The following is a 15,048-nucleotide window of genomic DNA, read 5'->3' on the forward strand; positions in this document are numbered from 1 at the left end:
TATTAGAAATATAAATCTTTTTTATTATAAAAGTCTTTAAGTCCCCCCTGTAGTCAATAAAACTCATCTTTGATCACCAAAATGACACATTTAAACGTTTTTTCCTTGAAAAAAGTTTCTTCATGCCTTAAATCACCTTGAATGTAACTCGACACCCTTGCCTTATTCAGTATACGCAGTTCTATGAATATGCAAATTAGCCCCGCCTCCACTCACTCACAGCAGTAATGTTATAAAGTATTGCACTAATAATGACCACAGGGTGGCAGTCAGGTACAACCTGCGCACTGAATGTGCTGTGTGTGTGTGTTGTGTGTCGTTTACCCTTCAGCATGGTGTGCTGGTGTTTGGCAGTGCAGATGAGCCTGCTGATGCTGTCGATCACCTGACTCTTAGAGTCCACATCCTTCTCCTTCAGCTTCTTGCTCAGGAAAATCACTGGAGGGAAACCAGACATGAAGCAACAGCACAAACGAACCCGCCTCACATCAGCTCGCTTCACACCAGCTCACCTTTCTTGTTCTTCTCCTTCATGACGACGGTCATGGCCATGCCGGGAGGGGGTGTCGGCTCGCCTCCGGTGGGGATCCGGGAAACCTGCAGCGAGCGGAAGTTACTCTTCAGCGTGTTCTTAATCCCCACGTCTCTCTTCTCGCCCTCTTTCTTCTTCTCCGCGCCCTGTAGCGTCCAGTAGTCCACCTGAAGACCCATCACCTCCCCACCGGTGCCTGGAGAACTGCACACACACAGAAGTAAGCAATAAGGAACTCGAGGCTGTGACTTATTCGCCATACAGCACTAGCCTCGAGTACCTTATTGCTTTTATAAAACGGTTACCACACAATACAAATATTAAAGCTGAAAAATATGTATCAATGCAACTTTCATGAAGTAAAAATCACTAAAAGGCTTTCTTCCGCTGGAAAAAATAGTCCCTGACCGTGAACAGCAACAGAAGTTACGTTTCATTATTTCACCATTAGATGGCGGCAAAGACTGTGTTTATGAGCGAGTCATTCAGTAGAGAAGACTTTTATGTTGAAATGACTCAAACTTGTGAACACGGAAGAGCAAGACGCAACTGACAGATCACAGGGTGTTAGGGCACCCTTAACTGTTAAAAGGACAAGATATCGCAGCGGACATTCAAACTGAGTTTTATTATGAATATAGGACTGACCTGAAGGAAGATAAATCTACTGTAAATGCAGGTACACTCGCTTACTCGATCTCTCACAATACTCTACTCTATAAGCTTCAATGAACAGTATCAATGAGGACAAACACGTTTACGTTGCTAAGAGTGGTTGCTAGGGGTGTTGTAGTGATACGCAGAACCATTGGGTGAAGCGGCCATAGCCGTGTTTTATCGTGAATGAAACACAGCTATTGACCAATCAGAATCATGGACTGGAACTAACCGTTTTATAAGTGTGAAATATAAGATGTATGCAAACACGCTTTTTCACTGGCACCAATGCCACGATCGACTCGTCTTCATGCTCATTTCTCACTGAAATGGTTTACATTGTTGTCTAGGACATTAGGTGCGTCCCAAATCGTGTACTTGTGCACAATTCTACGCCATTTTGTAGTATGAATAGTGCGAGGAGTGCGTTAACACTGAAAATTCTAAACAGAAAAAGAGTGCCCTTTAAGTGCCCGGATGACGCACTTATTTGACCGAAAAAATGAAGTGTGTATTGCTGGACACTTTTAGTGTGAGTTCCTCGTACCCTGCTCCAGAGAGACCGGCAGACACAGAGGGGGATGATGGAGGGGTGCAGGCCATGTCTTTCCCGTACGCCGTTCCCGTCTGCGCCGGAGGAGACGAGAGCATGTTCACACTGCCCACCATCACTGCATCATCAGAGTCCACTGCCACACACACACACACACACACACACACACATCAGTCATATTTCACTGCTGTTAGTGTTTTAATTGGGTTCTCTCTTGGCTAAATGTGAATCCTACCTGATGTGGATAAGCTGTGCTCCACAATTCCCACTTTCACCAACTGCAAGAAAACACATCCAAATCCTGAGTTACTTAAAGTCCCTCAGTGGTGGAAATCCAGCTTTTAATGTTGTTTATGTGTCTATGTGGTGTTTTTAATGTGCTTTAAGACAAACCATGTGTAAATTCATAAGTCAACACCATTGCTGAGTGTTTTCTCCTTAAAACTGCATACTATTGTTTATATTATTTTCCATATTTATAGTATTCATAACTGCAAAATATACAGCCAGCACTGTGCATAATACTGTATCCCACAATGCAATGCTTTTGACTTGGCCTTCCATTTTAAATGCGATGGCATTTCGACCAAATGATAAGTCAAGAACAAGATGTTAAAAATCACAGCTGATAGTGGTTTGTTCCAAGGCAATTTTACACCAAATTGGGTTAAAACACAAAATATCTCACTAACAGAAGAGAAATATAGTGTAATATTGTTTTAAACATTTATCTTTGCACACTGAACTTTCAAATATTTTAATATACAATATGCAGAAGTCTCTGGAAGCTTGTTTACGCCACAGAATAAAACATTTTAAAAGATAATTGCGATTTATTATCTCACAATTGCGAGATTACATCTCGCAATTCTGACTTTATTTCTCACAATTGCGAGATAAAAAGTCAGAATTGTGAGATAAAAAGTCAGAATTGCGAGATAAAAAGTCAGAATTGCGAGATATAAAGTCAGAATTGCGAGAATATGTATCAATGCAACTTTCATGAAGTAAAAATCAGTAAAAGGCTTTCTTCCGCTGGAAAAAATAGTCCCTGATCGTGAACAGCAACAGAAGTTACGTTTCATTATTTCACCATTAGATGGCGGCAAAGACTGTGTTTATGAGTGAGTCATTCAGTAGAGAAGACTTTTATGTTGAAAGGACTCAAACTTGTGAACACGGAAGAGCAAGACGCAACTGACAGATCACAGGGTAAAAGATAATTGCGACTTATTATCTCACAATTGCGAGATAAAAAGTCCGAATTGTGAGATAAAAAGTCAGAATTGCGAGATAAAAAGTCAGAATTGCGAGATATAAAGTCAGAATTGCGAGATATAAAGTCAGAATTGTGAGATATAAAGTCCAAATTGCGTGATAAAAAGTCAGAATTGCGAGATAAAAGTCAGAATTGCGAGATATAAAGTCAGAATTGCGAGATATAAAGTCAGAATTGCGAGATAAAAAGTCAGAATTGTGATATAAAAAGTCAGAATTGCGTGATAAAAAATCAGAATTGCGAGATATAAAGTCAGAATTGCGTGATAAAAAATCAGAATTGCGTGATATAAAGTCAGAATTGCGTGATATAAAATCAGAATTGCGAGATAAAAAGTCTGAATTGCGTGATAAAAAAATCAGAATTGCGTGATATAAAGTCAGAATTGTGATATAAAAAGTCAGAATTGTGATATAAAAACTCAGAATTGCGTGATAAAAAGTCAAAATTGTGATATAAAAACTCAGAATTGCGTGATAAAAAATCTGAATTGCGGGATATAAAGTCAGAATTGCGTGATATAAAGTCAGAATTGCGTGATATAAAATCAGAATTGCGAGATATAAAGTCAGAATTGCGAGATAAAAAGTCTGAATTGCGTGATAAAAAAATCAGAATTGCGTGATATAAAGTCAGAATTGTGATATAAAAAGTCAGAATTGTGATATAAAAAGTCAGAATTGCGTGATAAAAAGTCAAAATTGTGATATAAAAAGTCAGAATTGCGTGATAAAAAAATCAGAATTGTGTGATATAAAGTCAGAATTGTGATATAAAAAGTCAGAATTGCGAGATATAAAATCAGAATTGCGAGATATAAAGTCAGAATTGCGAGATAAAAAGTCAGAATTGCGTGATATAAAATCAGAATTGCGTGATAAAAAATCCGAATTGCGTGATATAAAATCAGAATTGCGTGATAAAAAATCCGAATTGCGAGATAAAAAGTCCGAATTGCGAGATATAAAGTCTGAATTGCAAGATAAAAAATCCGAATTGCGAGATAAAAAGTCAGATGCGAGATAAAAAGTCACAATTATATTTTTTATTTTTTATTCTGTGGCGGAAACAAGCTTCCATAGTAATCAGGACATAATTTGCTCTACATATTCTACAAATTTGGTTAAAAAAAAGTTTTAATTTTAACTTTAATTTTAATTTAAACTTCAATTTTAAGTCTTGTTTTTTCTTTCCAATAAGCAAAAAGAAGTGATGTTGTTCACCGACCTCAGGAGGTCAAATAAATGATTGTTGTTTTGATATATTTATTTTACATGAGGTTTGCCATTTTTGCAACCCTGTTACCAAAATGTTTATCTCTGAATGCAAATTTGAGTGATTCCATTGTTTTCCTGCAATAAACATTAAATAAACAACATTTTATTATTAATTTAAATATACAGTATATTTAGAGGTAACTCATTATTTAATTATAATTAAAATTAATGCTGGGCAACGATTAATCGCGAAGTTTGTGTTTACGTAATATATTTGTGTAGATAAACACACACACATGCATGTATACATAAGAAAAATGTGTTATTTATATATACAATATTAATATTTATATATAATATAAATGATGTATAAGTATATATACAGTATATACATGCATATAAATGTATACATGATGTGTGTTTTATATATACAAAATAATTATACACAGTACACACACATATGTTATATAAACACAAACTTTGCGATTAATCGTTGCTTAGCACTAATTAAAATATAACAAAATATCCATATAAACCATATTTCTCACTCCAATGCTTTTGGACCGAGTATATTTGCGGCTTTAGAACAACAGCAGAGAGGAAACGGAAGAGAAGAAGCGTTTCTCACCCCAATGAACGGGACAAACTTCTGGCAGGAGTCTTCGTCAGGGCTGTGGAGGTCAGAGAGGAGGCAAGCGTGGGGTTAGGCTGTGTGTGAGGTGTGTGTGAGGTGTGTGTGAGGGTGAGGATGAGTCTAGCTGGCTCATGGTGAGGGTGAGGGCTCATGAGAGGACGCTGGGAAAGCTTCTTACATCCTCCACCGGTCAGCGGGGTGTAAGGCTGCAGGCGATGGCACGCTTCAGTACTCAACTCAATCATATACAGTCTTTCATGGCGTTTCCCAAGAGTCGTCTACAACTGATGGAAGCGGCTCTCCAAGACTCTACCGAGATTCTCACTTTAGTCGATTTTAGCTGACAAAAACAGGGCCGTCACAAGAGTAGTCTCGAGTAGCCAGACTTTTGACTATCGGCACAACGTCTGATCCACACTGGCTCCGTTTACACGCACAATCCGACTGATGAATCTGAATGTAGTGTTTACATTTGATCGGGTTGATCCAATCGCAACTAGATTTTTTTACATGCGCACACCACACAAATATATAAAGAGTTTCCCACTGTTCGCGTATAATAACCATTCTCCTACATTGGTTCTTTATTTGTTTTAAACAGCAGTAAACTTAATATTTATCCATTTCTGGTCATAATTTGGAGTAAATGAGCATTTGAACCGTTGTGCCGCTGCTTATATTGATCACGCAGTAATAGTCGTCTGTGGATGAGAGTCTGAAGCCAGGACTGGTGGGACGTTGTCCTGCTCCACTTCACAGAAGCAGTGAAAGGAGAAGTTTAGGATGACGGGACACTCATTTATGAGACTTTATTCAACATGAAGAACAGCTCGTTACGCACGTCATTACGCCATTTCTACGTCATTGCACATGCGCAGTCCTTCAGTTTCGGTTTTCAATCCGATCAAGTGTTTACATGTTCTCTGGATCGGATTAGAAAAGGAATAAACCAACCTTTTCAATCCGATCGAAATTTCATTGGGATCGAGCTCAATCGGATCGATTAAGGTGTTTACTTGACTGAGCCGTCGATCCGATTACTAACGGATGATTTGGTTACATGTAAACGCAGCCATTGTGGTTTATTTAAGCCAAGAACCGCCCACTTACAGCGGAAGAGAATGCCTGACCAACATAGACAATGACCAATCACAACCTGGAGAAAGCTCTACTTTAGGCGTCTCAAACCTCAACATTTATTTCCTAAATTTGTAGCCGTGAACAAACAAACTCTACCAATTGGGTAAATGGCATTTAAGAGTGTCCATGATGAAACAACAAACGATTGTTACACTTTATTTTAAGGAGTCATTGTTACAGTGTAATTATATATTTAAGTACTGAGTAATAATAATTAACTACATGTACTTACTATAGGGTTAGGGTGGGATTAGGGTTTGGTTGAGAGTTAGTTGCATGTAATTATGCATAATTAACTGTAAGTACTTGTAACATATGTAACAAGGACACTGTAAAATAAAGTGTTACCAAAAAATCAACAAAAAAAGTTCTCTTTGTATTCATATGGTTTCAAAAAACACCATTTTCAAGAAAAGTTAAAATTGCATAGATCTAATTAGCCATGTGTATAAAAATTTTACAAACAAATTATGGTTCATCAACAGCTTTCGTGCTAAAATGTATTATAAATGTACGAAAAAAATGGAGGAACAACTGAAACCCCACATACTTAAGGGCCGTATACTACACTTTTCACTCCATTGACTTCCATTCATCCGAATGACGGATACCGGAAACACAAGACGTTTCGAATTTTGTCGCTCTCCAAAGTTCAAGCGACTGTTAGAAGATCGGTAAGTCATGGCGCGACCTCTTGGCTGAATTAAAACAACGCAGACTTTTGAGTGGAGTAGATTGTGTACAATTCTTATTTTCTAGGTTTATTATTATTTGTTACATTTTAAATGTATGTTTATGGAAAAGACGTCATATTACAAACGGTTGCGGTGTCTCGTCTTCTCTAGTGTGACTGCGGCTTAAAAGTGTTAAGATGCCATTTTACACATAGATATTTAATATTTTCGCCATATAAAACAGCACAACAGCTGGAGCTGTGGGGTTCCTCTGCAGATTACTGTAGATCCATGCAAGCGAGACGTCCAAAAAACAAGCCTGACTCTGAATAAAAGCTTCACTGTGTCTGAACTGGTTTTGAAAATGTCACGGCTCTGTCCATCTGTCCGTCTCTCTCTCTATAGGTCTTCCATCACATCCCCTGCGTTTCTCTTTGTATCTCTCCTTTCTCTATTTTATTCTGCTACATCTAAAGTGATAATTGGTTGTGTGACCTTTCGTATTTGTGCTCGTCCTTCGGCTGGGAAACTGCAGACTATCACAGATTTATGTTCCAGTGCTTCGTTATTCATCTAATATTTGGTTTTCATAACAGTAATTAGCACTATCCGACAGTGGTAAAAACATGATTCTGCATGCCTTATACATAAGTTGAGTACTGAACACATTCATGAAATTGATCGCTCCAAATATTCCAAATATTAACAACAAGTAATCTTCAAGTGTTCCTCAACTAACACACACTCGCAAGTTTGAACCCGCAACCTTTCAGTTTCCACATTTACAACCACTAACCCACACCACCCTATACTTCACTTAGTTAGTCACCAACCATTTCTTACTTCAGACCTGTTAAACCAAACTAAACCAGTTAAAGACACAAAAAGACTTGAGTTATGAAAACACACAACACATAGAGTGAGCAAAAACTAGTAGTCACGCAGACAGGTGTGTGAGGTTAACACACTGAGAGCATGAGTGATTTAAACCACAGCAAACATGGACGTCAACCCAAACACACGATTAGGTACCTGATGTAAAAATCAAAATACAAACTTCTCTTCCTTGAAGGCAAAAACAAAAGAAAAGACCCAAAGCATAACAGTTACTGCACCGTCCTCCACACACATCTTCTCAATGACAAAATCAAATCAAATCAAACAAATGAGTGACATAATTAGAGAAACATTAACTCAAATGCAAGAGCAACTGATTATAAGAGGCTTTGTCTGATCTACTTTATGGACTAATTGACTATAATGATTATGATCCCCATAATAATTAATCTCATAAATCATGTCCTTGTCACATTTCACCCCAAAACCAAAACAAATAAGAACTGATTTATATTGTGCAGTAAAAACAAATCATAATTAATGTTTTTCATTAAGGAGATTAAGTCTTTTAGGAACATTAGGATTATTTTATGACAATCAAGCACATTTTCCCTAAATCCTCATTACAGCTTTTTTTTTGTGGAAAGTGTCAATTGTTTTTTTTCTTTAATGTAATAAAGAATTATTACAGTGAAGAATCCAATAAATTCTTTTCATGAAAACATTTTTAATCTTCCTAAAATCAATGTGTGTAATGTTGCTGTTTGAGCATGAAAAAGCTCTGCAAAGTTACAAAGCGCAAAGTCCCTCCAGCGGGAGTTCTTCTCTATATCAGTGTCAGTGTTTCTGAACTCCATTGTAGTCTTGAGTTTCTTTTGGGAACGAACACGTCACAATATTCCTCATTTAAATAATTAATATGCAGAATAAAGGGGCGGGGCCTGGTTGAGTTAGTTAGTAGTGTGTTAAACTGGTGGTTATGGTAAGAGGCGGGACATTTCCCAAACACACTGGAAGTCCTCGACCAATCACAACACACTGCTCCAGCCGACCAATCAGAGCACAGTGTGCTTTTCAGGAGGAGGGGCTTCATAGAGACGGGAACTAAACAGAGCGTTACTGACAGACTGGGGAGAAAGGAGCTGCAACAATGGAGAATATGAGGAAAATAATTGTTTTTGAACATTTAAGCATGAAAACCTATTCTAGTAGAGCCCAATAACAAAATCAAGACTTTGTAAAAGGGCATAATATGACCTCTTTAAATTTGGGGTGAAATCTGACCTGGATCATTTTTCTTGATAATTTTTGTAAGATTAAAGGTTAGCTCACCCAAAAATTTTAATTCTGTAATTAATTACTCACCCTCATGTCGTTCCCAACCCATAAGACTTTCTTTCATCTTCAAAACACAAATGAAGATCCTTTTGATGATATCTGAGAGCTCTCTGTCTCTCCATTGACAGCTAATTCATATGAATTGAGCAGTTTGGTCCAAATTTTCTGAAGAGACTCGATCGCTTTATATGATGAACAGAATTTAGGCTTTTATTCACATTTAAACATTGATAGCGAACATAAACAGAAGCTCAACCGAATCTGCTTGACACTTGAGAATGAACCTCATTGGTTCTTGCTAAAGCTCAATCGTGCTGCGTAACACGAGAATGAACCTCATTGGTTCTTGCTGAAGCTCAATCGTGCTGCGTAACACGAGAATGAACCTCATTGGTTCTTGCTGAAGCTCAAACGTGCTGCGTAACACGAGAATGAACCTCATTGGTTCTCGCTCGTCAAGCGAACATGCTTGAGCTTCCGTCTATAACTGATGTGTGAGTTGATGAATGTTTATATGTGAATAAAAGCCTAAATTCAATCGGTTCATCATACAAAGCGATCAATATGTTCTCTTATGTTCTCTTTATGAACTTTTTTTGAAGAGTACAGAAAGTTCTAAGATTTCATCAAAAAGACCTTCATTTGTGTTCTGAAGATAAGAAGTCTGATGGGTTTGGGAAGACATGAGGGTGAGTAATTAATGACAGAATTGTCATGTTTGAGTAAACTATCCCTTTAACTCTTTACATCATCATGGAAACAAATTTTATACAACTGTGTTTTTGGCTAGATGGTGAATAAACATAAAGTACATTTAAGTATCACACATACCTCACATTTACATCATTAATTAGATCTTCACACACACACACACATGCAAGACAATACCTTTTCTGTTTATAGGTAAGCATTGCTTCAGAAATAGGGAACTGGTGGGAGAGATTCGCTCCAGCCAGATACTGTGAGACGCGTCCGGCCACATCAATATTATCTGTGGACATTTCCAAACATCACACGCTTTAAGGCACAGCATCAAATCAGACAATAAAGGCATCAAATCATATTAGCAGACGCTCTAACCTGAAGTGGGAGCTTCTAACCTCCCGAAAATGTCCCGCCATCCTGCGTCCATGAAGATGTTACAGAACTTACTGTCAAATGTTGAGATGTATTTGGCCAGTGGATGACAACCTTTCAAAGAAAACAAAGTACATTTTGCTCATATTGAAGAAACACCACATAATAAAAGGATTGTCTTTCACATCTGACCAAAGTCCAAAATAAACACCTGCTAAGCACCAGATATGACTACAAACTGGCTTTGGCCCATAAATAATATCACCCACAGGGTGGAAACTCTATTATGAACATAATACAGGGTTTAATTGAATAGTTGGAATCCTCCCATTAAGCTGTAAAGCCGTTTTTCTGACATATATACAGTTTTACTGAAAAAAGCAGCTATACAAATACATATTTTTAACATATGATAGAATATATAGAAAATTAGATTAAAAAAATTACACTACTGTGAAATTATAATAATAATGCTCACCAAGGCTGCCTTTATTTGATCAAACATAAAACAGTAATACTGTAAAATATTATTACAATTTAAAATAGCTGTTTTCTATGTCAATATTGTCACAGTTCTGTTCAGTTAGTTTCATTTTACTGACTTTTAGTTTGTTTTTCAGTCACATGTTCTCCTTTGTCTTAGTTTCCCACCACTCGTTTGTATCCTTGGTTACGTCATTATGAGTTATGTGTTTCAGCTGTGTTTGATTTATCATCTCGTTTGTGTTTGTGTTTTCTTAATAGTTGTACCCTCACAATCACTCTTTGTCCAGTCACCGTCTATGTTAGAGGTTGTTTTGTTTGTTTGCCTTTGAAGTGGATTATTAAAGGCTTTTGAAACATGATGACAATCATCATCATCATCATCATCATCATCTTCTTGTTCTTCCTTCAACCTTGTGTGACATTTAGTAAATTGTAATCAAATGTGATCAAAGCTGAATTTTCAGCATCATTACTCCAGTCTTCAGAGTCACATTATCCTTTAGAAATCATTCTAATATGAGGATTTGTTTTTTCCACCAAAAATATGGAGCAGCATCAACACTGATAATAATCAGAAATGTATCTTGAGCACCAAATCAACATATCAGAATGATTAATTGTGATAATATTTCACAATATTGCTATTTTTACTGTGTTCTCGATCAAATAAATGCAGCCTTGGTGAGCAGAAGAGACTTCTTTCAAAAGCTCTAAACTTTTGACCGGTAGTGTATGTTTTTGAGAGGAATTTTAAGAGTTATGTATATTTTTGAGAGTTAATTTTGTGGCGCGCTGCAGATGCTTTATTCTGCTTACCGACAGGAATGACCAGGAAACGAATGTAGCTCAACCAATCAGGCGTCTTGTTGGCGAGTTGCTCCACAAAGCAGCGTAGGACCGTGCTGAGGTAACTCTGGTCGCCCGCCACTGCCACTTTAATGGTTGGTGGTGTTTGTGCATTACAGTTGCAGCTGTATGAGATTTACAAAATCAGTTCTCACTAAGACAAAATAAAAACTTATAATGAAGCAAGCTAGGGTTTATTCTTGTGTTGTGAGTGGACAGTGAGGAATTTGAGTGGCCTTACAATCGTTGAATCCTGGTGACGATGGTGTTGAAGGCGGCCTGAACGTCTGCGGGGGAAACGGTGGACACAATAGGCTGCTTGTGCTCCTGAAGAATCTCATTCAAATACTGCCACAGAAACACAGGTCACAGGTCAGAGAGCAGCACGAGGGAAATTGTGAGGATGGCAAAAAAGAAACAAGTTATGAGGACGGCGATGTACATAATGGCTATTCCAGCGGCACACGTCTGCCTCAGGGAAAGACAAATGTCCAAAGTAATCCAAAGAAGTGATAAAACACTTTGTGTCCCCAGGTTAATGCGTCAGCCCTGTTACCACCATAACCACCTCTTATTAAAATAATGTACGAGTCAATAAATCAAACAGTGAACTCTGGGACAAGCAAATCAAGTCTCCTCTTTTCTCTTTTTAGTATTATGTAATCACACGTATGTGTCACGCATCAGCAAAGCGTGATGTAGGTAACAGGTCGGACGAGGAAGATGAATACAAAATAGACTTTATTTACAGAAGAATAAACTGTAACCAAACTTTTCAAACACAAATGAAAACAGAAACACAGGCAAATATATACCAAGTGAAAACAAAGATGATTGGCTAAACACAGGTGTTATAAAACGAGGAAACTGACGAGTAACCATGGAGTCAAACTAGAACGTAATGAGTCCATGAAAGAGAAACTAACTAAGCTTAATTGTTGCAGTATGTATGTATGTATGTGTGTATATATATACATACACATACATTTATTATATATATATATATATATATACAATATAATTTAATTGTATGTAATCATTTGTGTGTATATATATATATACAGTATGTCACACTCAGGTTGAGGGAGAAGATTAGATGTGGTAAGCGGATCTGTTAGCAGCTTAACTTTAATTAAACAACACAAGAGAGTAGTAATGAATAAGAATCACGTACCAGTGTGTACTCAAACACAACCAACACCAGACAATGAACACAGAGAACTGAAGGTCTTATATACACAAGATAACAAACTCTGTGCACTAATTAATAATGTAATGAATAACCATGACCTCAAAGGATGAGCGAAAACACAGGACACGAAGAAAAACTAAAAGTCTTTGAAAACTGAGCCACGAGGACGGAGGTCCCTGGTGGAGCTGAGGGGGCGAGGAGCCAAGGTGGAGCAGCGAGAACTTCCTTTACACGAGGAAGCCTGATGGAGCCGTGAGGACGGCGGTCCCTGGTGCAGCTGAGGGGGCGAGGAGCCAAGGTGAAGCCAGAAGGACGAAGAAGCCTGGTGGAGCCGTGAGGACGGCGGTCCTTGGTGCAGCTGAGGGGGCGAGGAGCCAAGTTGAAGCCAGAAGGACGAAGAAGCCTGGTGGAGCCGTGAGGACGGCGGTCCCTGGTGCAGCTGAGGGGGCGAGGAGCCAAGGTGAAGCCAGAAGGACGAAGAAGCCTGGTGGAGCCGTGAGGACGGCGGTCCCTGGTGCAGCTGAGGGGGCGAGGAGCCAAGGTGAAGCCAAAAGGACGAAGAAGCCTGGTGGAGCCGTGAGGACGGCGGTCCCTGGTGCAGCTGAGGGGGCGAGGAGCCAAGGTGAAGCCAGAAGGACGAAGAAGCCTGGTGGAGCCGTGAGGACGGCGGTCCCTGGTGCAGCTGAGGGAGCGAGGAGCCAAGGTGAAGCCAGAAGGACGAAGAAGCCTGGTGGAGCCGTGAGGACGGCGGTCCCTGGTGCAGCTGAGGGGGCGAGGAGCCAAGGTGGAGCAGCGAGAACTTCCTTTCCACAAGGAAGCACAATGGAGCCACGAGGACAGCGGTCCCTGGTGGAGCTGAGGGGGCGAGGAGCCAAGGTGAAGCCAGAAGGACGAAGAAGCCTGGTGGAGCCACGAGGGCGGCGGTCCCTGGTGGAGCTGGTCGATGGGCCAAGGTGCAGCTGTGAGGACGGCGGTCCCTGGTACAGCTGAGGGGACGAGGAGCCAAGGTGGAGCAGCGAGAACTTCCTTTCCACAAGGAAACCCGGTGGAGCCGCGAGGACGGCGGCCCCTGGTGGAGCTGAGGGGGCGAGGAGCCAAGGTGAAGCCAGAAGGACGAGGAAGCCTGGTGGAGCTGAGGGGGCGAGGAGCCAAGGTGGAGCCGACTGGTCGATGGGCCGAGGTGAAGATAAGGGCCTGATGGCCCGAGGCACAGCCAGGGAATCCATTTGCCACGGCATAGCTGGTGCACGTAAGACCCTAGGTGGATACGAATTGCAGGGTAGAGTCAACAGAGGAGGAGAAGAGGGACTGGAGGGAGCCAGCGAAGGCGGGGCCGAAGGACTGACTGGTTTAGGCAGAGGATGGCGATGAACACTTAATGCTAGGTGATGAAACTGACTGGGATTAGCGGAGGAAGATCGTCCTCATCTAGCTCGGCTAAAACTCCCACTGGCACATTTGTAGAAGCTGGCTCAGACACCTGGTCAGACTGGGCGGCGGTCTTCGACTCGGGGATGGACGTGGCTGCAGGTTTTGGCTTTGTTGCAGGCATAGGCTCTGGCATAGGGTCCGTGGTGGGCGTTAACACTGGCTACAGATCTGCGGTGGGTAAATACTTCTTCTCTGTTGGTGGGCGTGGGTTCTGGTTCTGCGGGGTTCGTGATGGACGAGAACATCATGGGGTAAGTACATTGCAAACACTGCAATAGTTGGCTGTAATAGTTCGCCCTAATCCAAAACAATGATTTCAATAATCCAATATAGGGAGATCTTCACGGGCAAGGGAGAAGAAGTCTGCTGCTCGATCCATATTCTTTCTGTTAGTCTAGTGTTCTGTCACACTCGGGTTGAGGGAGAAGATGAGACGTGGCAAGCGGATCTATTAGCAGCTTAACTTTAATTAAACAACACAAGAGAGGAGTAATGAACGAGAATCACATAACAGTGTGTACTCAAACACAACCAACACCAGACAATGAACACAGAAAACTGAAGGTCTTATATACACAAGATAATGAACTCTGTGCACTTATTAATAACATAATGAATATCCATGACAACAAAGGATGAGTGGGAACACAGTACACAAAGAAAAGCAAACTAAAAGTCTTTGACAACAAAACCAGAACATAAATATAAACACAGATACACACACACACACACACACATACTATATATATAATTTAATAAGCATATATAAAATGGAATGAATATATATCTGAACCATGTTACCATGATTGTATAAAGAACAAATGATTATTGAAAACTGGAAATTTGGAGAAAAATGAGCATTAAATTATCATTAAAAGTAGCTTAGTTATTTAGTTAGCTTAGTTATTTAGTTATTGCTAAATAACCTGTCAAAATTAACTGGCGTTAACAGTCGTATTCCAACTAAGGAAGTGGAATCGACTAGTTGATTCCTCATTCAACTAGCAAGAAAAAACACTACTAAACACTAACATATAACATTAACACACTAATTTACTACAAAATTGGCTAAAAATCTTTCAAATTGGATTTAAAAATCACCTGTTTTTGGAATAACCCTAAAATACACACAAAATAATATTTTTAATTGGTATT

General features: G+C 39.6%; 1 protein-coding gene across 4 annotated transcripts in view; it reads right to left on the bottom strand.

Annotated features, from left to right (window-relative positions):
* The window catches only part of LOC311084522 (phosphofurin acidic cluster sorting protein 2), a 68,997-nt gene that overhangs the window by 2,945 nt on the left and 51,004 nt on the right, over positions 1 to 15,048 (bottom strand). For 2 of the 4 annotated variants that reach the window (XM_084116623.1, XM_084116622.1), the window contains exons 15-24: positions 11,512 to 11,618; positions 11,241 to 11,395; positions 9,942 to 10,052; positions 9,750 to 9,852; positions 7,719 to 7,751; positions 4,867 to 4,909; positions 1,978 to 2,020; positions 1,737 to 1,878; positions 513 to 736; positions 325 to 438 (exon numbers count right to left, since the gene is read on the bottom strand). In XM_084116623.1, the coding sequence (XP_083972749.1) occupies positions 325 to 438; positions 513 to 736; positions 1,737 to 1,878; positions 1,978 to 2,020; positions 4,867 to 4,909; positions 7,719 to 7,751; positions 9,750 to 9,852; positions 9,942 to 10,052; positions 11,241 to 11,395; positions 11,512 to 11,618 (1,075 nt within the window). The remainder of the gene's footprint in view (positions 1 to 324; positions 439 to 512; positions 737 to 1,736; positions 1,879 to 1,977; positions 2,021 to 4,866; positions 4,910 to 7,718; positions 7,752 to 9,749; positions 9,853 to 9,941; positions 10,053 to 11,240; positions 11,396 to 11,511; positions 11,619 to 15,048) is intronic. The other 2 variants (XM_084116624.1, XM_084116625.1) reach the window with 1 other exon arrangement.

This window comes from Abramis brama, assembly GCF_963993115.1.
Source record: "Abramis brama genome assembly, chromosome: 6".
In the NCBI taxonomy this organism is placed as follows: Eukaryota; Metazoa; Chordata; class Actinopteri; order Cypriniformes; family Leuciscidae; genus Abramis; species Abramis brama.